At 32.2% G+C, this 23,615-nt stretch overlaps 5 protein-coding genes and 1 long non-coding RNA gene across 8 annotated transcripts; 3 read left to right on the top strand and 3 right to left on the bottom strand.

Moving 5' to 3' along the window:
• Positions 1–2,583: 2,583 nt before the first annotated feature.
• Positions 2,584–5,775, bottom strand: LOC112417216 (uncharacterized). The gene is made up of 3 exons (XM_024772497.2): positions 5,668–5,775; positions 3,124–3,880; positions 2,584–3,047 (listed from the first exon to the last, which is right to left on the bottom strand). Exons 2-3 carry the CDS (start codon positions 3,872–3,874, stop codon positions 2,584–2,586), a joined length of 1,215 nt encoding a protein of 404 aa, XP_024628265.2. The 5' UTR covers positions 3,875–3,880; positions 5,668–5,775.
• On the bottom strand, positions 4,250–6,472 carry LOC25500024 (L10-interacting MYB domain-containing protein). Of its 2 annotated transcripts, XM_013588340.3 has the most exons (3): positions 6,181–6,472; positions 5,244–5,613; positions 4,250–5,157 (listed from the first exon to the last, which is right to left on the bottom strand). In XM_013588340.3, the coding sequence occupies exons 2-3, from the start codon at positions 5,607–5,609 to the stop codon at positions 4,531–4,533; spliced, it is 993 nt and encodes a 330-aa protein (XP_013443794.1). In that variant the 5' UTR covers positions 5,610–5,613; positions 6,181–6,472; the 3' UTR covers positions 4,250–4,530. The 2 variants fall into 2 exon arrangements, with proteins under 2 accessions (XP_013443794.1, XP_039684467.1); XM_039828533.1 differs by lacking the exon at positions 6,181–6,472 and having other exon boundaries at positions 5,244–5,670.
• A 113-nt stretch (positions 6,473–6,585) lies between these two features.
• LOC120577348 (L10-interacting MYB domain-containing protein) lies at positions 6,586–8,880 on the top strand. Of its 2 annotated transcripts, XM_039828543.1 has the most exons (3): positions 6,586–6,949; positions 7,517–7,886; positions 7,973–8,880. In XM_039828543.1, the coding sequence occupies exons 2-3, from the start codon at positions 7,521–7,523 to the stop codon at positions 8,597–8,599; spliced, it is 993 nt and encodes a 330-aa protein (XP_039684477.1). In that variant the 5' UTR covers positions 6,586–6,949; positions 7,517–7,520; the 3' UTR covers positions 8,600–8,880. The 2 variants fall into 2 exon arrangements, with proteins under 2 accessions (XP_039684477.1, XP_039684475.1); XM_039828541.1 differs by lacking the exon at positions 6,586–6,949 and having other exon boundaries at positions 7,460–7,886.
• On the top strand, positions 7,355–10,546 carry LOC120577383 (uncharacterized). The gene is made up of 3 exons (XM_039828667.1): positions 7,355–7,462; positions 9,250–10,006; positions 10,083–10,546. Exons 2-3 carry the CDS (start codon positions 9,256–9,258, stop codon positions 10,544–10,546), a joined length of 1,215 nt encoding a protein of 404 aa, XP_039684601.1. The 5' UTR covers positions 7,355–7,462; positions 9,250–9,255.
• A 2,058-nt stretch (positions 10,547–12,604) lies between these two features.
• On the top strand, positions 12,605–13,162 carry LOC120577668 (uncharacterized). The gene is made up of 3 exons (XR_005643636.1): positions 12,605–12,702; positions 12,966–13,018; positions 13,126–13,162. It is a non-coding gene; the product is annotated as an uncharacterized lncRNA (long non-coding RNA).
• Positions 13,163–15,258: 2,096 nt separating this feature from the next.
• LOC11436576 (probable WRKY transcription factor 70) lies at positions 15,259–16,636 on the bottom strand. The gene is made up of 3 exons (XM_003626630.3): positions 16,274–16,636; positions 16,081–16,185; positions 15,259–15,975 (listed from the first exon to the last, which is right to left on the bottom strand). The coding sequence occupies exons 1-3, from the start codon at positions 16,534–16,536 to the stop codon at positions 15,504–15,506; spliced, it is 840 nt and encodes a 279-aa protein (XP_003626678.1). The 5' UTR covers positions 16,537–16,636; the 3' UTR covers positions 15,259–15,503.
• Positions 16,637–23,615: the final 6,979 nt, after the last annotated feature.

Below are 23,615 nucleotides of genomic sequence, written 5' to 3'. Positions count from 1 at the left end.
AATAAAATTTAATTTTTAAATTTTTTTATTACTCATAACAATGAATATTGATTATTTTTTATGACAAAATATAAATTTTTAATATGATCCTTATAAACAATGAAATGATGATTTTTCTTATGAAATGATGTTTTCTAAAATATAAATATTAACAAATACCTTTTTATTTCATTAAAGTGATCATTAATTTATATATTATGTGAAACAAGAGTACCGGCACACTCAAAATTGTGAGTGTACCATAGAAGTTCCCATAAAATAGGCACCAACAGTACTGAATTCCGGTGAAGTTTAATATGAAAAAGGAAATTGTTTCCCATGATGAAAAAGACTAAGCATGACCATAGATATATTAATTTTATATTTCAACGGTTTAGATTATTTACGTGCTAATTATAATGACTTTTTGATGGGAAACATTAAAAAAAATGATGACCCACCAATTTACTCATTTATCTGACGTAGTGTCTTTTCTGCAGCATGTGATTACCCACCCAATTCAAATAGTAGTTCATATTTTGATCGTTTAATTGTTTGTTGGGGAATAAACCAAGATTTAAGCCTATCATGAACATATACTCCATCCGATCTCAAATATAAGAAAAAATTATCTTTTTAGATTCATTAAATAATTAATGTATTTGCATTACAATGTAAACTAAATACATTAACTATTAAATGAACCTAATTTTTTTTTTCTTCTTATATTTGAGACCAGAGAGTATTAATTAAAACTAGTGGTCGGTTAGGTAAACTAGAGTATTTTCTTTGCAGATTGGTGTTAGAGATACTTGGAGATGGTTGCTGGATCACTCGGCAGGTTATACAGTCAGTAGCGCTTATCAGTTGTTGACTTCTCAGGATATCCCTCATGTCGAAGGTGCAGCTGCGTTGGTTTGGCATAATCATATTCCGCTTAAGGTCTCGATTTTTGCTTGGAGGCTGTTGCGGAATCGTTTGCCGACACGGCAAAATCTGGTTCATCGTGGAATCCTTTCAGTACTGTTGCTGGTTGTTTGTTAGGGTGCGGAGCTGTGGAGACTTCTCAGCATTTATTCATTTCTTGTGATTTTTATGGTTCATTGTGGTCTCTTGTTCGGGCGTGGCTTGGTGTCTCTGGACCTGATCCCTGTGTTGTTTCCGATCATTTTCTTCAGTTTACTCATTCCGCAGGTGGTTTACGAGCAAGACGCTCTTTTATGCAGCTTGTCTGGTTGCTTTGTGCGTGGATTATATGGAATGACCGTAATCAAAGGTTGTTTAATAATGTAGGTAGTTCCATTGATCAGTTGTTGGATAAGGTCAAGTGGCATTCTTTGTGGTGGTTAAAAGCTAGCCATGCCGTTTTTGTTTTTGGTTCTGATTTGTGGTGGTCAAGACCCTTGGATTGTTTGGGTCTTGGCTAACTCTTGATTGACTTTGTATATCTGTAATTTTTTGGGGACCCCTTGGTACACCTTGTACTAGGGAGAACCCTTGGCTTGTTAATATAAGTTCCATTTTTGATTGTTCAAAAAAAAAAAAATTAATGTACGTAAATTTATAAACCAGTGGTCAATTAGGTAAATTACATTGAAAAAAATTAGGATACACAAGATTTTTTTCATTAAATATGCAAATTAAATTAAATACGAAAACATTATTAGGTAAAAAAATGATAAGTTTTTTTCCCTATAAATATAACAAATTTTGATTTTAATCTTTAAAAAATTAAATTGAATGTTTTTCATTCTCACAAATTTTTTTATTTTGTTTTTGGTTCTTAATAGTCATTTTATGTTCATGTGAATGTTAAAATTATGTTCAAAATTGTATGCATGTTATGTCCGTTTATTATGTTCAACATTTATATATATATATATATATTATTTTCAAAAAATGTCAAATCATGTCAAAATTATATTCATTAGGAACAAAAATAAAACAATTTTGTTAGGGATGAAACTAAAATTTGATATATTTATAAAGACAAAACCTAAAAAAAATTACAAAATTATCAGGTAAAATTTTAAATTAAGCAGTACGGTAAAATGACAAAAAACTTTTTTTTTATCCGTACTTAATTAATATTAGAATTATTATGATTTTAAGAATAATACGAGGGGAGTACGTAATAAGTTTTGAACCGACTATATTTTCTTTTTCTCTTTTTTTGCCAAAAAACCCACTACGTGTGTGTTTGGTTCTGAGGTGTGTAGAATTGATTCTGACAGAATTGATTCTGAAAGAATTGATTTTGACAGAATTGATTCTGACAGAATTGATTTATGTTTGGATGCAATAATGCAGAATTGATTAAACAGAATGATTGTTGTTTGGATAGTTTTGATCAAAATTACTTTTGAATGTATAATTACCAAAATAGACATAGTTAAATACAAATAAATAGAAATTACTAAATTAAGATAATTAAGTGCAATATAGTCCTAAAATATAAGGTATTACAATACTAACATCATGAAAATAAAATTACAAATAGATAATAGAATTTAAAGTGCAATAGAGTATTAAAATATTATCACAAAACTAACATAATGTGTATTATAGTACTAAAATATTGATATAATAATTTAAAGTACAATACTAATTATTTTGCATGTGCTCAATAATTTCATTGCGGATTATGTTTCGAACGCGATCCATCTCTGACGACGAAACTACATTTAAAACTTGTGATTGATCCAAGTTAGATGAGCTATCATCATGATGAATGACTGTGCTTTCATCTTCATAAACATTAAAATCCATATCATTTTCTGCCTTCCTTCGGATAAAGTTGTGTATAGCCATTGTTGCGACAACTATTTGAACTTGAGTCTCAAATTTAAACTTAGGCATTCGACGTAGGATTGCAAATCTGTTCTTCCATACCCCAAAAGTTCTTTCTATTGTGCACCTTAAACTAGAGTGATAATAATTAAATACTTCATTATGATTTGCGAATCCGTTAGAACGCCTAAATTCAGGAAGATGATATCGTTCACATCTATATGGACCAATGTACCCTATTGGTGTTGGATAGCCAGAATCTACCAAATAATACTTACCTAGAAAGAAAGAAAAAATATATTTAAACTTTAGTCAAATATAACAAATCATTTGTAGTAATATTAAATAACAAACCTGGCGGAGGGTGTGGAAAATTAAGGTTCGCATTTGTCAAAGCCTGGTCAAAAACACGAGCATCATGAGCAGTACCTTCCCAACCAGCTAATACAAAAGTGAAGCACATGTTCCAATCACATACATCCATTATATTTTGTGTAGCATATCCCTTTCTTCCAATAAACTTTGTTTGCTCACTTCCACTAACTACACATGACACATGTGTACCATCAATTGCTCCTATAGCATTCTTAAAAAATGGCCAATATCGTGGATCATTTTTTATTTTGGAATGACAATCACGAAACATAGGATCTTCGGGTTTAATATATTTCATAGACAACTTAAGGACGACATGAAGCACTTGATGAAAATGTCTACTTACAGTCTCACCCGAGTGTTGAAACCTTTCTTGAATCATTCTATTACCTACCCCGTGGCTAACAGCAACTAAAAACATTGCAACCGTTTCTTCAACCGTCATTCGATTAGATGACTTTAAACCAAGCTCAACTAATTCAGTGCACAATAGATTAAATACATGTTTTTCCATTCGAAACATCTCATAACAACGAGTGGGATTACCTTGCAATATTTCTTGAACCCAGGAATGACCCGTTAGCTCACTAGTTCGACAAGGTTCTTTGCATAAATGGTTTACTGCATACTCACCAACTAGTGCAGCCACAAAAATAGCTTTTTGGAAAATGTCATCATCTTCTTCATCTTCGTCTCTAGTGTGGTCGGATTGCTCATTCCAATTGTCCATTTCTACCTTCACCTATTGTAAATAATGTTGTTATTAGAAAACCATAGCAGAAAACATATGTACATGGCAGAATTATGATATGTATATGGCAGAATTATGTATAGCAGAATTATGTAAAGAATTATAGCAGAATGATGTACAGAATTATAACAGAATTATGTACAGAAAACTATAGCAGAATTATGTACAGTATAGCAGAATTATGTAAAGAATTATAACAGAATTATGTACAGAAAACTATAGCAGAATTATGTACAGTATAGCAGAATCATGTAAAGAATTATAGCAGAACTATGTACAAAAAACTATAGCAGAATTATGTACAGAAATATAGCAGAAATATAGCATAAACTATAGCAGAAAACACGACAGAAAAACACATAATAGGATCCACTTCATTCAAATTTCAAATTATATATTACATATTACGGTGCAAGTTCTAAAAGGATCCACATCATTAAAGATAACTTCTAATATAAGATCACTCCTAATACTTAAGCTTACTCCTAATACTTATAGAAAATTCATACTTAAGCTTACTCCTAATACTTATAGCAGATTCATACTTAAGTTTACTCCTAATACTTATAGCATTCATACTTAAGCTTACTCCTAATATAAGTTAACTCCTAAAACTTAAGTTTGCTCCGAAACAGTTACATCTTCATAAATGGCAAAGGGTTATTTGCTGCATGCTTAAGCCAATCCAATCTTCTATCCTTAAAACCTTCAAAGGAAACAAACATCTCCCTAGCTGGCTTGTACATCATTAGTTGACAGCATTTCATGAACAAGTCTATATCACTTGTTATTTCATCCATGCTATGGAGCTCAGCCATCACTACACCAATAGATGCATTATTTATAACATCATTTCTCGCCTTACATGTCTCAGCAATCTCTTTCACAGCTTCAGCTATTGCCAATGCGGGAGTTGTCTTTTTCTTGGTTTTCTTATCAACACCACGGACTCTCTTTCTCTTTTGTCCACTACTTCGGCTAGCATCTCCTTGTGAAATATTCAAATTAATATTTGCAAATTCTCCTGTTGCTCCAATACTCGCATCTTCACTATCACCCGATCCTTCTCCCACATCCAAGTCAATATTATTTTGGCCTGGACCAAAATCACCAACATCAATACCACCGTCCTCATTGGGCAATATGCCACTTGAAGGTGCCCAAGCATGCTCCCCGTTAGCCACCACACCCTTAAAAAGTGTGGTTAGTTCATGAGCAAATGGAAGTCCTTTCTCTCTAAATTTTCCATAGAGAGGATTTTCCTGCATTTCATAACCATCATCATTTAATTAACATATTAAATATAAATCTAAGTATAACTAAGCAACATATTTGTGTTTTCACATACCAATTGTTTATTCTCCCACCACTCATCTGGTGCATCAAAGGTATTCCTTTCATTATTCCACCCCATTCCGGTAACTTTTCCAAATAGGTCAAACCATACTCTCCATTCCATTTTCAAGGTATCATACCTATTCTTCAATTGATTCTTGTCATAATCTCTCCCAGTTGATTCATGAAATTGGCAAACAATGTTTTTCCACCCTTTCTTAGTAAAGCTGGTGCCAATGCGTTCACCCTTGATAACTTGATCCAAACATGTTTGGATGAATATTTCATTCACTTTAAGATCCGTCCAACTAGCTTTAGATCTTTGAACTTTATCATTACTTGAAGGAGGATCCGCGGAAACTTTCCTTTGCGTAGCCATAATGCTATGTACACAAAGTATGATAGGAAAAATAAAAGATAAAATGAGCCAACACTACCTATCTATAGATGCATATTGAAGAACATGATGAGGGTTTTGTTGTTGAGTTGCTGGATATTGTTTGTGATATGTTTCAAAAAACACTTTTACCCTTTATTGATCACACATACCTTGAGGGTAAAAAATCAAGAGTATTCGTATGTGAGAAGAAAATAATCTCAAAAAACACTTTTACACTTTATTGATCACACTTTGTTATTTATACACACATATTGTTAATTAGTTTCGCATTGAACAAACAAACTGATACAAACTTCATGCTAAAATACAGAAAAACAGCAAAAAACAAGTAAACCAGTACCAAATTACCCACAAAAAAACACTAATTTCTAAGAGACATTTTATCAAACACATACAATGCAGCAATATTTTTCCTTTGTATAAATTAATAAGAGGTACTAATTTATGGAACCAAACAAATTTTATAAGCATTGCAACAAAGAAAAAAGTGTGATTTTGGTACAACAAGTAAGCAAATAAAAGTTAAAATCACTCAAAAATGACAAATTACCTTGTTGTTGTTGTTATCTTTTGAGCAGAATTTTTTCTTCTTGTTGTTCTCTTCACCACAATTTTTCCTTGTAGGAGATGATGTTGTTATATAAGCTGATGGTAATAAATTTTTGGATTAAATTTGGGAAGGGTGGTTGAATTATGGTTGAGAAAAGTGGACTGTGAAGGGGGAATGGAATTAATAGAATTGAGAGTTAAGACTGCAGAAAATAAATGTTATTCTCTTCACCAACATTTATTTTAATAAGACTGCAGAAAGAAAAAATTCGGTTGGAGAAGGGTTAGAAAAATTAATGAGGGCAGGGATGGAATTAATAGAATTGAGGGTGTAGAATTGATTCTAGGAAAGTAAGATTCTAGGAAAAAATTCGGTTGGAGAAGGGTTAGAAAAATTGTATACAATTCCTAGCTTCTTACTTTCCTAGAATCAATTCTACACCCTCAATTCTATTAATTCCATCCCTGCCCTCATTAATTTTTCTAACCCTTCTCCAACCGAATTTTTTCTTTCTGCAGTCTTATTAAAATAAATGTTGGTGAAGAGAATAACATTTATTTTCTGCAGTCTTAACTCTCAATTCTATTAATTCCATTCCCCCTTCACAGTCCACTTTTCTCAACCATAATTCAACCACCCTTCCCAAATTTAATCCAAAAATTTATTACCATCAGCTTATATAACAACATCATCTCCTACAAGGAAAAATTGTGGTGAAGAGAACAACAAGAAGAAAAAATTCTGCTCAAAAGATAACAACAACAACAAGGTAATTTGTCATTTTTGAGTGATTTTAACTTTTATTTGCTTACTTGTTGTACCAAAATCACACTTTTTTCTTTGTTGCAATGCTTATAAAATTTGTTTGGTTCCATAAATTAGTACCTCTTATTAATTTATACAAAGGAAAAATATTGCTGCATTGTATGTGTTTGATAAAATGTCTCTTAGAAATTAGTGTTTTTTTGTGGGTAATTTGGTACTGGTTTACTTGTTTTTTGCTGTTTTTCTGTATTTTAGCATGAAGTTTGTATCAGTTTGTTTGTTCAATGCGAAACTAATTAACAATATGTGTGTATAAATAACAAAGTGTGATCAATAAAGTGTAAAAGTGTTTTTTGAGATTATTTTCTTCTCACATACGAATACTCTTGATTTTTTACCCTCAAGGTATGTGTGATCAATAAAGGGTAAAAGTGTTTTTTGAAACATATCACAAACAATATCCAGCAACTCAACAACAAAACCCTCATCATGTTCTTCAATATGCATCTATAGATAGGTAGTGTTGGCTCATTTTATCTTTTATTTTTCCTATCATACTTTGTGTACATAGCATTATGGCTACGCAAAGGAAAGTTTCCGCGGATCCTCCTTCAAGTAATGATAAAGTTCAAAGATCTAAAGCTAGTTGGACGGATCTTAAAGTGAATGAAATATTCATCCAAACATGTTTGGATCAAGTTATCAAGGGTGAACGCATTGGCACCAGCTTTACTAAGAAAGGGTGGAAAAACATTGTTTGCCAATTTCATGAATCAACTGGGAGAGATTATGACAAGAATCAATTGAAGAATAGGTATGATACCTTGAAAATGGAATGGAGAGTATGGTTTGACCTATTTGGAAAAGTTACCGGAATGGGGTGGAATAATGAAAGGAATACCTTTGATGCACCAGATGAGTGGTGGGAGAATAAACAATTGGTATGTGAAAACACAAATATGTTGCTTAGTTATACTTAGATTTATATTTAATATGTTAATTAAATGATGATGGTTATGAAATGCAGGAAAATCCTCTCTATGGAAAATTTAGAGAGAAAGGACTTCCATTTGCTCATGAACTAACCACACTTTTTAAGGGTGTGGTGGCTAACGGGGAGCATGCTTGGGCACCTTCAAGTGGCATATTGCCCAATGAGGACGGTGGTATTGATGTTGGTGATTTTGGTCCAGGCCAAAATAATATTGACTTGGATGTGGGAGAAGGATCGGGTGATAGTGAAGATGCGAGTATTGGAGCAACAGGAGAATTTGCAAATATTAATTTGAATATTTCACAAGGAGATGCTAGCCGAAGTAGTGGACAAAAGAGAAAGAGAGTCCGTGGTGTTGATAAGAAAACCAAGAAAAAGACAACTCCCGCATTGGCAATAGCTGAAGCTGTGAAAGAGATTGCTGAGACATGTAAGGCGAGAAATGATGTTATAAATAATGCATCTATTGGTGTAGTGATGGCTGAGCTCCATAGCATGGATGAAATAACAAGTGATATAGACTTGTTCATGAAATGCTGTCAACTAATGATGTACAAGCCAGCTAGGGAGATGTTTGTTTCCTTTGAAGGTTTTAAGGATAGAAGATTGGATTGGCTTAAGCATGCAGCAAATAACCCTTTGCCATTTATGAAGATGTAACTGTTTCGGAGCAAACTTAAGTTTTAGGAGTTAACTTATATTAGGAGTAAGCTTAAGTATGAATGCTATAAGTATTAGGAGTAAACTTAAGTATGAATCTGCTATAAGTATTAGGAGTAAGCTTAAGTATGAATTTTCTATAAGTATTAGGAGTAAGCTTAAGTATTAGGAGTGATCTTATATTAGAAGTTATCTTTAATGATGTGGATCCTTTTAGAACTTGCACCGTAATATGTAATATATAATTTGAAATTTGAATGAAGTGGATCCTATTATGTGTTTTTCTGTCGTGTTTTCTGCTATAGTTTATGCTATATTTCTGCTATATTTCTGTACATAATTCTGCTATAGTTTTTTGTACATAGTTCTGCTATAATTCTTTACATGATTCTGCTATACTGTACATAATTCTGCTATAGTTTTCTGTACATAATTCTGTTATAATTCTTTACATAATTCTGCTATACTGTACATAATTCTGCTATAGTTTTCTGTACATAATTCTGTTATAATTCTGTACATCATTCTGCTATAATTCTTTACATAATTCTGCTATACATAATTCTGCCATATACATATCATAATTCTGCCATGTACATATGTTTTCTGCTATGGTTTTCTAATAACAACATTATTTACAATAGGTGAAGGTAGAAATGGACAATTGGAATGAGCAATCCGACCACACTAGAGACGAAGATGAAGAAGATGATGACATTTTCCAAAAAGCTATTTTTGTGGCTGCACTAGTTGGTGAGTATGCAGTAAACCATTTATGCAAAGAACCTTGTCGAACTAGTGAGCTAACGGGTCATTCCTGGGTTCAAGAAATATTGCAAGGTAATCCCACTCGTTGTTATGAGATGTTTCGAATGGAAAAACATGTATTTAATCTATTGTGCATTGAATTAGTTGAGCTTGGTTTAAAGTCATCTAATCGAATGACGGTTGAAGAAACGGTTGCAATGTTTTTAGTTGCTGTTAGCCACGGGGTAGGTAATAGAATGATTCAAGAAAGGTTTCAACACTCGGGTGAGACTGTAAGTAGACATTTTCATCAAGTGCTTCATGTCGTCCTTAAGTTGTCTATGAAATATATTAAACCCGAAGATCCTATGTTTCGTGATTGTCATTCCAAAATAAAAAATGATCCACGATATTGGCCAGTTTTTAAGAATGCTATAGGAGCAATTGATGGTACACATGTGTCATGTGTAGTTAGTGGAAGTGAGCAAACAAAGTTTATTGGAAGAAAGGGATATGCTACACAAAATATAATGGATGTATGTGATTGGAACATGTGCTTCACTTTTGTATTAGCTGGTTGGGAAGGTACTGCTCATGATGCTCGTGTTTTTGACCAGGCTTTGACAAATGCGAACCTTAATTTTCCACACCCTCCGCCAGGTTTGTTATTTAATATTACTACAAATGATTTGTTATATTTGACTAAAGTTTAAATATATTTTTTCTTTCTTTCTAGGTAAGTATTATTTGGTAGATTCTGGCTATCCAACACCAATAGGGTACATTGGTCCATATAGATGTGAACGATATCATCTTCCTGAATTTAGGCGTTCTAACGGATTCGCAAATCATAATGAAGTATTTAATTATTATCACTCTAGTTTAAGGTGCACAATAGAAAGAACTTTTGGGGTATGGAAGAACAGATTTGCAATCCTACGTCGAATGCCTAAGTTTAAATTTGAGACTCAAGTTCAAATAGTTGTCGCAACAATGGCTATACACAACTTTATCCGAAGGAAGGCAGAAAATGATATGGATTTTAATGTTTATGAAGATGAAAGCACAGTCATTCATCATGATGATAGCTCATCTAACTTGGATCAATCACAAGTTTTAAATGTAGTTTCGTCGTCAGAGATGGATCGCGTTCGAAACATAATCCGCAATGAAATTATTGAGCACATGCAAAATAATTAGTATTGTACTTTAAATTATTATATCAATATTTTAGTACTATAATACACATTATGTTAGTTTTGTAATAATATTTTAATACTCTATTGCACTTTAAATTCTATTATCTATTTGTAATTTTTATTTTCATGATGTTAGTATTGTAATACCTTATATTTTAGGACTATATTGCACTTAATTATCTTAATTTAGTAATTTCTATTTATTTGTATTTAACTATGTCTATTTTGGTAATTATACATTCAAAAGTAATTTTGATCAAAACTATCCAAACAACAATCATTCTGTTTAATCAATTCTGCATTATTGCATCCAAACATAAATCAATTCTGTCAGAATCAATTCTGTCAAAATCAATTCTTTCAGAATCAATTCTGTCAGAATCAATTCTACACACCTCAGAACCAAACACACACTAAGAAGCTAGGAATTGTAGCTTCAACTAGAATTGCTTTTGGAGGATAAAAGCTATTTTGAAAAGCCAAACCAAACATGTTAAATATTGCAGAATTGCTTTTGAAATGCTCCAGAATTGATTCTGGCTTTGCAAAAGCCAAACCAAACAGAGGCTACGTTTTGTTAACTAATCACTCCTTATTATTGAAATATTTGATTAAAAGAATAATAATGAACTAAATAATTGATCTTGAATTTTTATTTGGGTACTGCTAACCAGTACCCTGGATAAAAAATAATAAATAGGCAATATATAAATAAATCTCAATTGGTTTATTTAAATTAAAATGAGATATAAATCAACTAATTAAAATAAGATATAGTTATATTTATTGTTTGTTTTTGTAGCACTAACATCATCAATTATGTTATTTATCATCTACAAATAAAAACGATAATATAAAAAAAAACATAAAGACAAGATGTAAGAAAAAGAACAATTTTTTTTTTTGAATAATACCTAATAAATTGAACGTAACAAAAAAAAGATTGAATATTTTATTTTTTGAAAGATAAAAAAAAAAGAAAAAAGAAGACTGAATATAGTATTGATGATGGCAGAGAGATATTGAATATAACATTTATTAATTTTAATTAGTTGAAATATTTTACACTTTAATTAAGGTAAACTAAGTGAGATCCATTTATTTATTGCCTATTTATTGTTCATTATCCGGTGCCCCTGGGGCACCGGTTAGCATTGTCCTTTTTATTTTAGTTTTGTTAATAAATTATTATTGGAATTATTTTGAATTAGAGTATAATGAGCAGGCTTAGTCTCTAGTCTCTACCTACTACCCCCCATATTCTGGCGTGTAGGCGTAGGCGCTTAGCTTTTCTTTGTCTGCATGTTCAGAAAATTGGTCAGGAAAAAGGAAGAAGGTATAATTTTTTGTTTGCCTCAACCGGTGGCAACTGCCATGTGCCCTTTAAAATGAAACTTTTCCATCATGAGAAACAATTTAACTGTTCCAGGCTAAACGCTACCATGAATTTCTTCCATTTCAGTAGCAATAAGTAGCGCTGGACAGAAAATTGGTTTCCGCCCGAAACCGTGAAAACTGGCCCAAGGCTAACCGAAACGGGCGGGTCTAACGGGTCAGGCGGGTTCAGTAGCCCGGTTTGCAGTGGTTAGTTACGGATCGGTTCGATGTAGGTTTTTGGTCCAACGGTATCCTACACCAACTGATCTAAGTCCAATAAATATCAATGTCCAGTCCAGTCCATTAGCAAGTAGTAGCCCAACCCAACCCAACACAAAAAAAGACATGATGTCTCACACTAAAACAAAAAATTAAAGTCAGAACCTTCTTTCAATGGAACGATGTCGTTTTACCACTGATATACATATGCGTTTTCATTCTCACTCCTTTAAGAAAACCCTAGTTTCATTATCACTATCTTTAGCTGCGCCGTTTCACACACACGCTCCTTACTCACCATCGCCACTGTTCCGCTCACCAATCACCATAACACGCCGTTTCCATCGAGATCTGTATTCACTCCGACGAAGATTCACCTTCACCGTATTTGTATGTTCTGTTTCTTAATGTTCTGTTTTTTTTTCTTTTTTCATTTTGATTTTTTCTTAACTTCGTTTTCCACTTTTTTTTCTTATGATCTAGGTTTATCGTCTCACTCTATTTGCTTCTATCATTCAAGTTCGTTTTGAAAAGATGAAGTTAGTCACCGATTGATCAAAAGTAAAAGTTAGGGTTTTGATTTTGTCTTTCTTCGATTTAGGACTTTTTAGAAGCAATATTGTTATTTCTTATGATTTTGCACTGATGAAAGAAGTAAACAATATTTTGGACTATATTCTGGTATTCAAAAGTGTATTTTTTATTTTTGTTAATAGTCTATGATGAATAGAACGCATCTACTCATTATTTACTATTGTTTAATTAGTTTGTTTGTTATTTCTTATCTTAAAACATTTTTTCTTATGTTTTTATTTCTATTTCAGCTTAGTACTTGTAGATAAGGAGGAAGTTGAGTTTATCACTGATTGACAAAAAGGTAAAAGTTGCTAAGCTAGAGTGTTTAGATTTTATATTGTTAAATGATTTCATTATATTTAAGTGATGAAAGCAAATTTCTAACTTATGTTTTTTATGTTATTGGAGGCTTAGATAGTTTGTAACTTGAAAGATGGATCAAGGGCATAATAGCAATCAAGGAGATGGCCAAGGAATTGGTACATTTTTTCTATTCTCTCTGATTAAACAATGGTCCAAGCTTTGACATTCTTACTTGGTGGAAGAAAAACTGTGTTCGTTATCCTGTTTTGGCAACAATGGTTAGAGATGTCTTGGCCACACCAGTATCATCAGTTTCTTCGGAGAGCGCATTTAGCACCGGGGGAAGGATTTTAGACCCATATAGGAGCCCATTGAGTTCGGAAATTGTACTCAGAATTGGTTGAAACCATCTTTCGTCGACTTCAAAGATCTAAATTTGAGTGAAAAGTATGAGCTGTTGAAAAATGTTGTGGCAGGTAAATTATTAATTTGTCAATAAATTCATATTTTTATTATGCGTATTTGATATTGCTTAATTATTTGACTTGTTTCTCATATATTGTTTTCCATGCATTTTAGAAATTGGACAAGTCTTGAGTGGAGTAGATGTTGCTCCTGCTGCTGGTGTTGCACCAGCAACTGGGCTCTCATTCAAAGCCACCACGTGTGCATTGTTTTAATTAAAAATAAATAAAAAAATCCACATATAAATTAAAGAATTAAATAAACGAAAAAAAACAAATAATTAAAAAAATAAAAAAGAAAGAAAAAAAAGGAAGGAAATCGTGTTTCAAAATCTGATTCTCCATCTTCTTCCTCTCATCTTTCTCTAAAATACTGATTCTCTCTCCAAAACCCTTTGTTCCAAAATCTTGAAGCTTTCTGCCACTGCTTCATCACCACCATAGAGTTTCAAAACACTTTTTAACTAATTCAAGAATAGATATTCATACGATTAAAGATTATTCAGATATTCCTGCATTATTCATGCTGACACTGATAATATTGCATTTATAACTGCAAATTAACAAATAACTGAGCAGTTTATAATAAATGTACAGATAGGAAACAACAAAGTAAGGGAGGAAAAAAAAAGAATTTATATGATAAATATATCAGGCTATTGGATTGTTAGGGAACAATGGAGGTGTAATTCTTATTCAAGTTATGTATAGGCAACATGAAACTAATATAGCTGTCTTGTTTTGTGCCCTTTATGTATGTCAAAGTACATGTGATATGCTCCTTTTTCTTTTGATAAAAATGAAACTTTCGTTTCGTTTAATAGAACATTATTTTATTATCGTGCTTGCATTGAGCTACTCATCCTTTATCCACTTTTTCCATGCTTCTGCCAATGGAGCAGGTTCTTGAATTAATGTTTTAGAGAGAGATGAGAGGAAGAAGAGTTAGAATCAGATTTTGGAACAAATATTATTATTTTTTAATTATTTGTTGTTTTTTTCATTTATTTAATTCTTTAATTTATATGTGGCTTTTTATTTATTTATTTTTAATTAAATAATGCACACGTGGCGGCTTTGAAGTGCCACGTCAGCGTTGACCGAGTCAAAATTGGTAAAGGGGCCAAAACTGCCAAAGATCCAATACATAGGGGGCTCTCTTGTATTTTAATTAGTTAGGGGTCAAAATTGCAACTTCTTAATACATAGGGACCAAAAATGCAATTAAGCCATAAATAAAATGTTACTAAAACTTTACTGTTCCATTCTAAACTTCCTAATTCCCCCGCCATACCACCGTTATTATAAACAGGTTAACCACACAAAACTCCTTTTGAATTGCTTTATGACATGCCACTTTGGTTGTTTATCTTTTGCATCACATATAGATATACTTAACCGTATAACAAAACTAGATCCTAGAGCTAAACAAAATTATGTATTTTTTTTAGATTTAAGTAAGAAACTAAAGGTTATGTTCTGTTTGACTTGTACATTTATTTGTGATGTTTTTACTTCATTTTTATTTGATGACCCATTTCACAATGTTGACAACCATCACAATGTTAACTCCTCAAAATAGGAAATACTTGACAGCTCACAGCCCTGCACCCAATATTACTTGCTGGATTTTAAATGCTATGCTGCCATAAAAAAATGCAAAATTCACTCCTTTATACCCCATTTGTATTTTTACCGCTGCTATTTCTTCTATTCTTGGACCGACAACATATAAGCAAGCTGCAATTATAAAGCAGTACGTACCATAGAAAGATATAAAGCTCGCTTAGTAGCAAATGAAAATATTTACTGGGGCTGGAATTGGCCAGCAGGCATTAGCAAACACACTCTGGATATATAGAGCCATGTCATCAATAGTCTGTGAGATTGAATGGCTAACCTACATTCTCGATGTTCTTAAAGTTCAATCTATCAAACCAACATTACCATATTATGATAACCAAGCTGCAAGACATATTGCTTCCACGAAAGAACCAAAACATTGAGCTCGATTATCTACTATAATTGAAACCCATGAAAAGGGTGAAGGAAATCAGTATCAAGTTCAACAGAATCATACAAGAGACCATACATTATCATCATATCCTTGTGATCATCAGATTCTAGTGTAGTTGATGATGATATAGTACTAAGAACATGCCTTGTAGAAATAGAGTTATCTAATATTGGTTGAGGAGAGAGCAGGTATTCATCCACTGAGACTGAATGTGAGGAATTAAAAGATGATGATGATGTCGACGATGATAAAAAGGGACAATCTTGTTGGGTTGGAGTTGGGAATGTGTTGTTAAAGCTAAGCAATATGTGATCATGAGGAGAAGTGGGTTCAAATATGATGATATTGTCTTTGTTACAAGTGTGGTGGTCGTAATAGGTGGTCTTATACAAGGGAGGCTTCTCTTGAATTCTCTGCACCTGTTTGGTTGCTTTGCATCTTTGATCTATCTTGTGAGTACACCTGTAGTAGTCCCTGCATATATTAATTCAAATGGATAAATATATATATATATTAAGCTCTGAACAAACTGTGAAAAGTTATTAGGAAACAGATATCGATATACACAATACAACACACCTTGAGTATTTGGAATTAAGGATTGTTTTTTGACCATACTTTCTCCATTCATGCCCATCATCTGTTGGTCTTTCTGACACTTCCTCACACGTTTCTCTAGTTTTTCTGCAAATTAACCATGATCAATAAATAAAAAAATGTTCATATTCCTAGCTAGCAAACAATTAACATGATTGTTTTTAATGATTAGTACCTTCTTTTGTGAGATCCTCTAGCACCAGGGGTGGAATTAGTCTTGCAACTATCTTGAGAGTCCTCTTCAGATTTAATGGTTAAGGAAAAGTTTTGTTCCCTTTGATGATGTTTATTGTTCAAAAGGAAGAGGGTGTTGGTAAATGAATTGATAACATTGTTGACAAGATGTTGTGCAAATAATTCATCATTACTAAGATGTTGTCCAAGCTGCTTAGCTAACTCATGCCCTCGCACAAGCTCCTTCATTGCCTCATCATCCATATTCTCAACTCTCTCACTTTCCTTCTCTTATCTTTTTTTCAATTAAAACTAGCTAGATATACATATATATCTAGCATATTATTATTCCCTTCCTTCCATCTTCCTAATGCTCTTGTATGTGTGTTTATTAATTAAGTACTCACATTGCAACTTGCAACATTTTAAACTAAAATACAAGTACACTTGCAATTTAAATACCAAAGTCAAACTATCTTGGCATCTAACGACCATAGATGTGCCATGTGTGTGTGTGTGAATATGGATGACATGACATCATAGTCATTATGTAACTGGATGACGTCAGCAGCAAACAACTAAATGTGCAATGCCCTTCCTAGTAATGCGGATCTATCTCGGATATATATTAAGGTAAAGGACAAAAAAACAGGTGGTTGTCATGTTATCATTTTTGATAGATAAATCTTACACAAAATTCTTTTATTTTATAAAGACAAAATTAAACATTTTTAGACTGTTCTTCTTTTTTTAAGAAGAAACTAAACTAACTCTCATCAAAGAGATCAATCGAACGTGTGACTTTAAGAAGAATCATACTCCAATATTCCACATCAAATGAGTTTTATAATTTATTATTTATTGTGTACACCTAAATTATAGGCAAATTCTAACAGAACTAGTAATAATTAAGTTATTTAATAATTCTAACGGGTAACACATAAATGACCTAATCGTTTAGAATGAAAAATGTTAATAAACAAGTTGGCAAAGTAAAGCGAGGGAGCAAAGACACAACAGTCTCTGTTACAAGCAAGGTATACATACTACGTTACTACATCATCTAATATAGACAGTGTACCTATTTGAAGACACAAGTGTGACTACTAACCAGCAGTTAGGAAAGTTAGGTATAGAATCCAATATTCCCATACAGCAGCATGATTATTTAATACCCATGCTCCATATACCAATTGAATAGGGGAATTGTAGAACAGAACAAGGCTAGGCCAAAATGTGTCGATCATTGCATACTGTAAGCCTCCTCTTTCCTATGACCTCAACCATATAGTTTTTTTTATGCTGCAAGAGTGTCTTGTGGCTCAAGTCTTTGTCCAAAACACCAACAAAAATTGTAGGGGCAGATGTGTGTGTATATCCCAGAATAGAATACAACACAACTCCAATGTGTCAATGCATAAGTTGTGGAAAAAGCTTTGCATAATATATACCCGGAACACAAGAAAGATACTGCCTTGGAATCAATAAATTTTTTATAAAGGATGCAACTATTTCAAAAAGAAAATTTGTAAAAAGACATATTAAAATTTGAACAAGGATTTGCTGAAGCTGGAAGATCAGTCTATTGTAAAATGACAAATATTCACACCAGAATATGGATACAATATTTTTCACATGTCTCGATCAAATGCCTGCGATTAGGTAAAAATATTAAAAATAACAGTTCGGCTCATGTTTCTGCCTAAAAGAATGAGAAATGAGATAACAGTTAACCGTATAAAAACATACATAAGAGAATAGCTTCCAAAGAAAACTATATCTCACCAGAATAGAATTAAACAAAGACAACATTGCGGTAGAAATTGACAGAACTAAATAACCAACACCAAAATTGTCCTATATCAAAATCCGATCCCTGTCTAAAGTAGTCAATTACAAACAGGAGAAATCATAGGTCTAATTTTGAAAACATATTTAAAAATTAAAAGTTCCTGTGACACATTAAGTGAAAAAGAAGCCTAACTTATTGACAAATCCTTATCAATCACTGCTCAGTCCCCCAAACAAAGTACACATATAAACTGCAGACTATTTCAGATATGATTATGAAAAACTCACCATCCCCTATAGCTAATTTTATATTGTACGACTCTTTATCAGATCAACAATTACTGCTTTTTGTAATGGTGAAACACAACAGCATAACACAACCATACAAGAAGTTGCAAGGTAAAAAATCTGTTGAAAGGAGATGGTAAACTAGTTAGTATTCAATCTAAAACAGTTGAATATGCACCAAATTAACCCAAGCATTAGTTTTCCAAAATATAAAAATATTTCAAACAAAAATTTCATATAAAGAAGGATAATATTGCCTCTGACTCCAGTTCTTTCTCCAAGGTATAGACCAAACTGGTTCCATCAATTATGAGTGCCAATGGAGTAGTGTTTTTTTTCTCTTCTTTTCCTAAATTCCACTTGGGCATGCTTGATGACTTTGTATCATTGGGAATATCAAGATCACCATGTTTAGCATTGGTTTTGTGCTTTAGATTCTGATGTTCTCCACTTGAAGATCTCACACCAAATTTGTCTCTAGCATAAGCCAAAAGGTTTCTGCATTCAACCTCTGAGGTACCGTTTATAATTATCTGCTGCATATTTGTGCAGAGAAGTTTGCAGGAAAGACCAATTGAAATTGCAGTCTCTAGCTTATCACCCTCTTGCATCTTGTCCTCAACTCCAGTTGCCCCAAGTAGGTTTAGTTTGAATTCTACAAGCGCTTCCTTTTGAGGTAGTTTTGCAGTTTGGTTAATCAATGAAGTGCTTCCCTCTTCATAAATGCTTTGCCAATCCTTAAATTCTGCATCCGAAAGTTCCCTTGAGGCAATTACAAGAGTCCTTAAACCTTGCAAATAATATTCACTCAAATGAATGTTGAGTTGGAGGCTTAATGCTAATGTTGCTTACATAGTCATTAGCTAAAATGCTAAACATTGAAGTATTAGTAACAAACACCTTTACAACATTGTCAGGAAACCGAAGAACAACAGACATCCTCTTTCGTCCACTCTTATTTTGGTTCAAGCAAAGGTTGTTTGGATATCTAGTTTGATCATTTCGCAGGGTTTTCTGTATACTTACTTGACAGAGACTGTGGAAATTACACTCTTATTTTATCCTTTCTATAAGCAATTCTTTCTTTTGACTGAACTATTGTACATTTGGTTATCATAGTAACCATTCTCTCAAGCAAGCATTGGATCACAATCACGTCGCCCATGCCCACCTTTTAATATTTGGCCACAATTACTCTCTCCGACCTCTCCTTCTCTATTTAACTTTGATTCCCGATGTACTTGCTAGGATTGGATTCACAGAAGAACATACAACAAATAATAAATAAAGATAAATATCTTAACATTATAAAGATATCTGGATACTCACTGATTCATGAAGCTTTTTAGACTGCCAGTAATACCAAAATAAAAAGTAATATAATACTACTGATTAACTTTAAAATCTTCTAAAAGTTGATTAACTTTTTAAAAATATAATACTGATATTACACATGCTTTTGATAACCATTAAGTTCTACAAAACTAATTTACATTCATCAACAAACAACTATAGAATGAATACCATTGGAAAATGTTAACAATGAAGGATAACAACTAAAATAGTCCACATACAGCCCTTTCTCCATATACCAATTGAACTGAACCATACAGTTTTGGATGCTGCAAAAGTTGGTAGGGACTGATGCGTATATCACAGAATAGAATAAACCATTCCAATCTGACGTCAGTGCAGAAGTTGCGGGAAAAGAAGTGTAATATACACCTACAGACAAGAAAGGCAATGAACCAAATTTTGATTTCTAGGAATCAATTAAAGTTTTATAAAGACTGAAACTATTTCAAAAAATAACTTCTATCATTGATCCCGAAAATTGGATACACTCTACAACATATCAAAATTTAAACAAGGATTGCAAGCTGGAAGACCAGTCTACTCTAAAAGGCCTATTTTGTACACATGGTCAACGTTCAAATATGAATAAAATATTTTTCAATTATCTCAATCAAATGTGTACGATTAGGAAAGTAATATTAAAAATAACAGTTCAGCTCATAGTCTAAAGGCATGGAAACTCAGATAACAGAATTAGCCATATGAACGTCAATAATTTACATCAGACGAAGAAGTTAAAACAAAGATGATTGAGACAATAGCGTTGAAAGAAAACTGTACACACCAGAATAGAATCAAAACAAAGACAGCATTGTGTTAGAAGCTAAATTATACAAAACTAAATAAACAACATACTGATAATTCAAGTGCCCATGAACCAAAAGTGATTTTTTCAAAAACTGAAATTGCGCCACAGAAAAATCTGAAGCTGTTGAAAGGAAAGGGGAAACCAGTTAGTAATCCATCTAAAACATTTGTACATGTACCTAAATTAACCCAGGCATTAGTCTTCAGCAGATAAAAATATTCCAAACAAAACTTCATATGAGGAGGCATAATCTTACCTCTGACTCCAGCTCCTTCTCCAAGATACAAACCAAACTGGTTTCATCAATTATGAGCGCCAATGGAGTAGTGTTTCTTTCTTCCTTTCTTAGATTCCACTTGGGCTTGCCTGACGACTGTGTCATTGGGAATATCAAGATCACCATGTTTAGGATTGGTTTTGTGTGTTAGATTCTGATGTTCTCCACTTGAAGATCTCACACCAAATTTGTCTCTAGCATCAGCCAGAAGGTTTCTGCATTCAACCTCTGAGGTACCATTTATAATTATCTGCTGCATATTTGCGCAGAGAAGTTTGCACCACAGACCAATTGAAATTGCAGTCTCTAGCTTATCACCAGACCTTAATTCCAGCTAGCCGTAGAGACTCAATGGCTTCTGTTTCTCCCTCTTGCAGCTTGTCCTCTCAACTCTAGTTGCTCCAAGTAGGTTTGGTTTGCATTCTACATGTGCTGTTCTTTGACGTAGTTTTGTAGCTCGGTCAATCAATGAAGTTCCGGCCTCTTCATACATGCTTTGCCAATCCTTAAATTCTGCATCTGAAAGATCACTTGAGGCAATTACAAGAGTCCTTAAACCTTGGAAGAATATTCACTCAAATGACTTTGGATGCTTAATTCAAATGTTGCTTGCATAGTCATTTGCTAAAATGCTAAACTTTGAAACGTCAGCACTTTTAACAAACATTGTCGGGAAATCCAATACAGCATACATCCTCTTTTGCACTCTATCAAACTCATGCAGGCCCGATACGTCCAACCTATATATGCATATATATATATATATATATATATATATATATATATATATATATATATATAAATATATAAACAACTTAAAAAGTCCAACATTCATTACAAATAATAATACAGCATGTGATCTCCCACCAAGTCTAAATGGAACTCGCTGTTTACTTGATCTTCTCACCATTGACGTCAAAAAAGACATCCTTTGCTAAAAAATGCGTACATCTATAAGCAGAGGCAGTAGAAACTAGAGCTTGTTTATCAGGAGATTCTTCCTGGTAAACAATACTTTCTATATCTTCATTTGATTCGCTTGTTCCTGAATATGACAAGTTTCTGGCCAATAAGAATAGAGATCACAGTACTACAAGCAGCTAATATGAGGAAAAACCCAAAAGCAGCTAATGTAAGGAAAAACTCACAAGCAGCACTTGGTTAATACAAGCAGCTAATGTAAGGAAAAACCACTGTCTTTTTTAATACTGCTTTACCCTGTGAGATTGGTCATTTTCGATTTCCCTCTGTAAAATATTATTTTAGAATTTCATCATTGTAATTTGAAATTTTTTGGTAAATTTCACCCCCTATAATTTGAGCAAATTTAGGTTTATCTCCCTTGTAATTTGAGCAAATTTCAGTTTACACCCTCTTAATTTGAGCAAATTTCGGTATACCCCTCTTAATTTGAGCAAATTTCGGTTTACCCCCTACCATATATTCGATTTTGTACAACCAAAATTTATGAAGGTCAAAAACCAAAATTCTTCAAATTACAAGGACGAAGGCCAAAAAAATATTTTACAAGGGATAAAACAAAAAATGACATATATTACATGGAGTAAAACACTATTAACCTTTTTTTTTTTTTTTTTTTTTTCTTTCTTACATTCAAGATCAAAGATTGTATTGGGAAATGTGAAAAAGACAAAGTTGTATATTCAACATTTTAAAAGTCAAATATTTATTATTTTCAATAAAAAATTTTACTTTTAACTTTTTTAATTATTTGTAAAAAAAAACTTTTTTAATTAGTGCTCATGGGAACTAATTAACACGACCCTTAACTTTTTATTTTTAAAACCAATCGACAGGGTTAATAAAAATTATTATATTTGAAAAGGAAATAATAAATTCATTTAGCAATTCAAAGATTGTAGTATATTTATGGATATATATTTTTTTTATGGGTTTTTCTATCATGTGCAAAGCAAATTTGCACATGTTAAGAAGTTTAAAATAATAACTTTGTATTGAAACTTGTACATTTTGTATTTAATATATAACTTTTGGCTAAAATATGCTTTAGTCCCTGCAAATATAGCGAATTTGGATTTTGATCTCTGGTAAAAAAAAAATTGAAATCAATCCCTGCAAATTTTTTTGTTTTTTAAAAAGGTTCTTAGACCCACTTTCTTGCTTATGTGTCTTATTTTTGCATAGGTGTCACTTGCTGACTGTTTAATTGTGCACATGCGGCAGCAACGTGTAACTGATTTCATTTTAATTATTTAAAATCAATTTTTAAAAAACAAAAAACATATTTTTGAAATAAAAATAAAAAATTGAAAAAAAACGAAATTAATAAAAAAAAATAATTTAAAAAAATATGGAACCTAATTTTCAAAATTAAAACGAAAAAAATAGAAAATAATTTTCGAAAATTAAAAAAACAAATTCAAAAAAAATAAAAAAAATTTCAGTTTTTTTTCAAACTTAAACAGGTTTTTTTAATTTTTTCCTGGAAATTAATTATTGTCAAATAAAAAAAATAAAAGTGAGATAACATTTTTCTAAAATTAGGAAATTTATCTTCAGATTTTTCTTTCAAAATTAAAAAGAATTTATTTATTTTCAGAATTTAAAAAATCGAAATTTTTTTCTTTCCGAAAAATAGAAAGACAAAAAAGAATTTTTCATTTTTTTCGAAATAAAAAATATTTCTAAAAAAAAGGGAAATTTATTTATTGAGTTGTCGATTGTTCTTATTTTCATGGAATTTAACTAAATTTTTAATTAATAATTCAAATAATATCATAAAAATGATAAAATAGTTTAAATGAAGGAGAAAAATTGAAAAGGAAAAGTTCATTCTGAAAG

This window comes from Medicago truncatula, chromosome 8 (genome assembly GCF_003473485.1).
Source record: "Medicago truncatula cultivar Jemalong A17 chromosome 8, MtrunA17r5.0-ANR, whole genome shotgun sequence".
NCBI classification, from domain to species: Eukaryota; Viridiplantae; Streptophyta; class Magnoliopsida; order Fabales; family Fabaceae; genus Medicago; species Medicago truncatula.
Note: the sequence above shows the minus strand (reverse complement) of the source record. Positions and strands in the feature narration are given on the sequence as shown.

What these genes read in the sequence shown, in the direction of transcription:
- LOC112417216 (XM_024772497.2), bottom strand. Translation starts at nt 3,874, where the DNA reads ATGGACAATTGGAATGAGCAATCCGACCACACTAGAGACGAAGATGAA. An exon ending in TTTTCCACACCCTCCGCCAG is followed by an intron (nt 3,048 to 3,123) that starts GTTTGTTATTTA and finishes CTTTCTTTCTAG; the next exon opens with GTAAGTATTATTTGGTAGAT.
- LOC25500024 (XM_013588340.3), bottom strand. Translation starts at nt 5,609, where the DNA reads ATGGCTACGCAAAGGAAAGTTTCCGCGGATCCTCCTTCAAGTAATGAT. An exon ending in GGTGGGAGAATAAACAATTG is followed by an intron (nt 5,158 to 5,243) that starts GTATGTGAAAAC and finishes TATGAAATGCAG; the next exon opens with GAAAATCCTCTCTATGGAAA.
- LOC120577348 (XM_039828543.1), top strand. Translation starts at nt 7,521, where the DNA reads ATGGCTACGCAAAGGAAAGTTTCCGCGGATCCTCCTTCAAGTAATGAT. An exon ending in GGTGGGAGAATAAACAATTG is followed by an intron (nt 7,887 to 7,972) that starts GTATGTGAAAAC and finishes TATGAAATGCAG; the next exon opens with GAAAATCCTCTCTATGGAAA.
- LOC120577383 (XM_039828667.1), top strand. Translation starts at nt 9,256, where the DNA reads ATGGACAATTGGAATGAGCAATCCGACCACACTAGAGACGAAGATGAA. An exon ending in TTTTCCACACCCTCCGCCAG is followed by an intron (nt 10,007 to 10,082) that starts GTTTGTTATTTA and finishes CTTTCTTTCTAG; the next exon opens with GTAAGTATTATTTGGTAGAT.
- LOC11436576 (XM_003626630.3), bottom strand. Translation starts at nt 16,536, where the DNA reads ATGGATGATGAGGCAATGAAGGAGCTTGTGCGAGGGCATGAGTTAGCT. An exon ending in AGAGGATCTCACAAAAGAAG is followed by an intron (nt 16,186 to 16,273) that starts GTACTAATCATT and finishes GTTAATTTGCAG; the next exon opens with AAAAACTAGAGAAACGTGTG. An exon ending in CTTAATTCCAAATACTCAAG is followed by an intron (nt 15,976 to 16,080) that starts GTGTGTTGTATT and finishes TAATATATGCAG; the next exon opens with GGACTACTACAGGTGTACTC.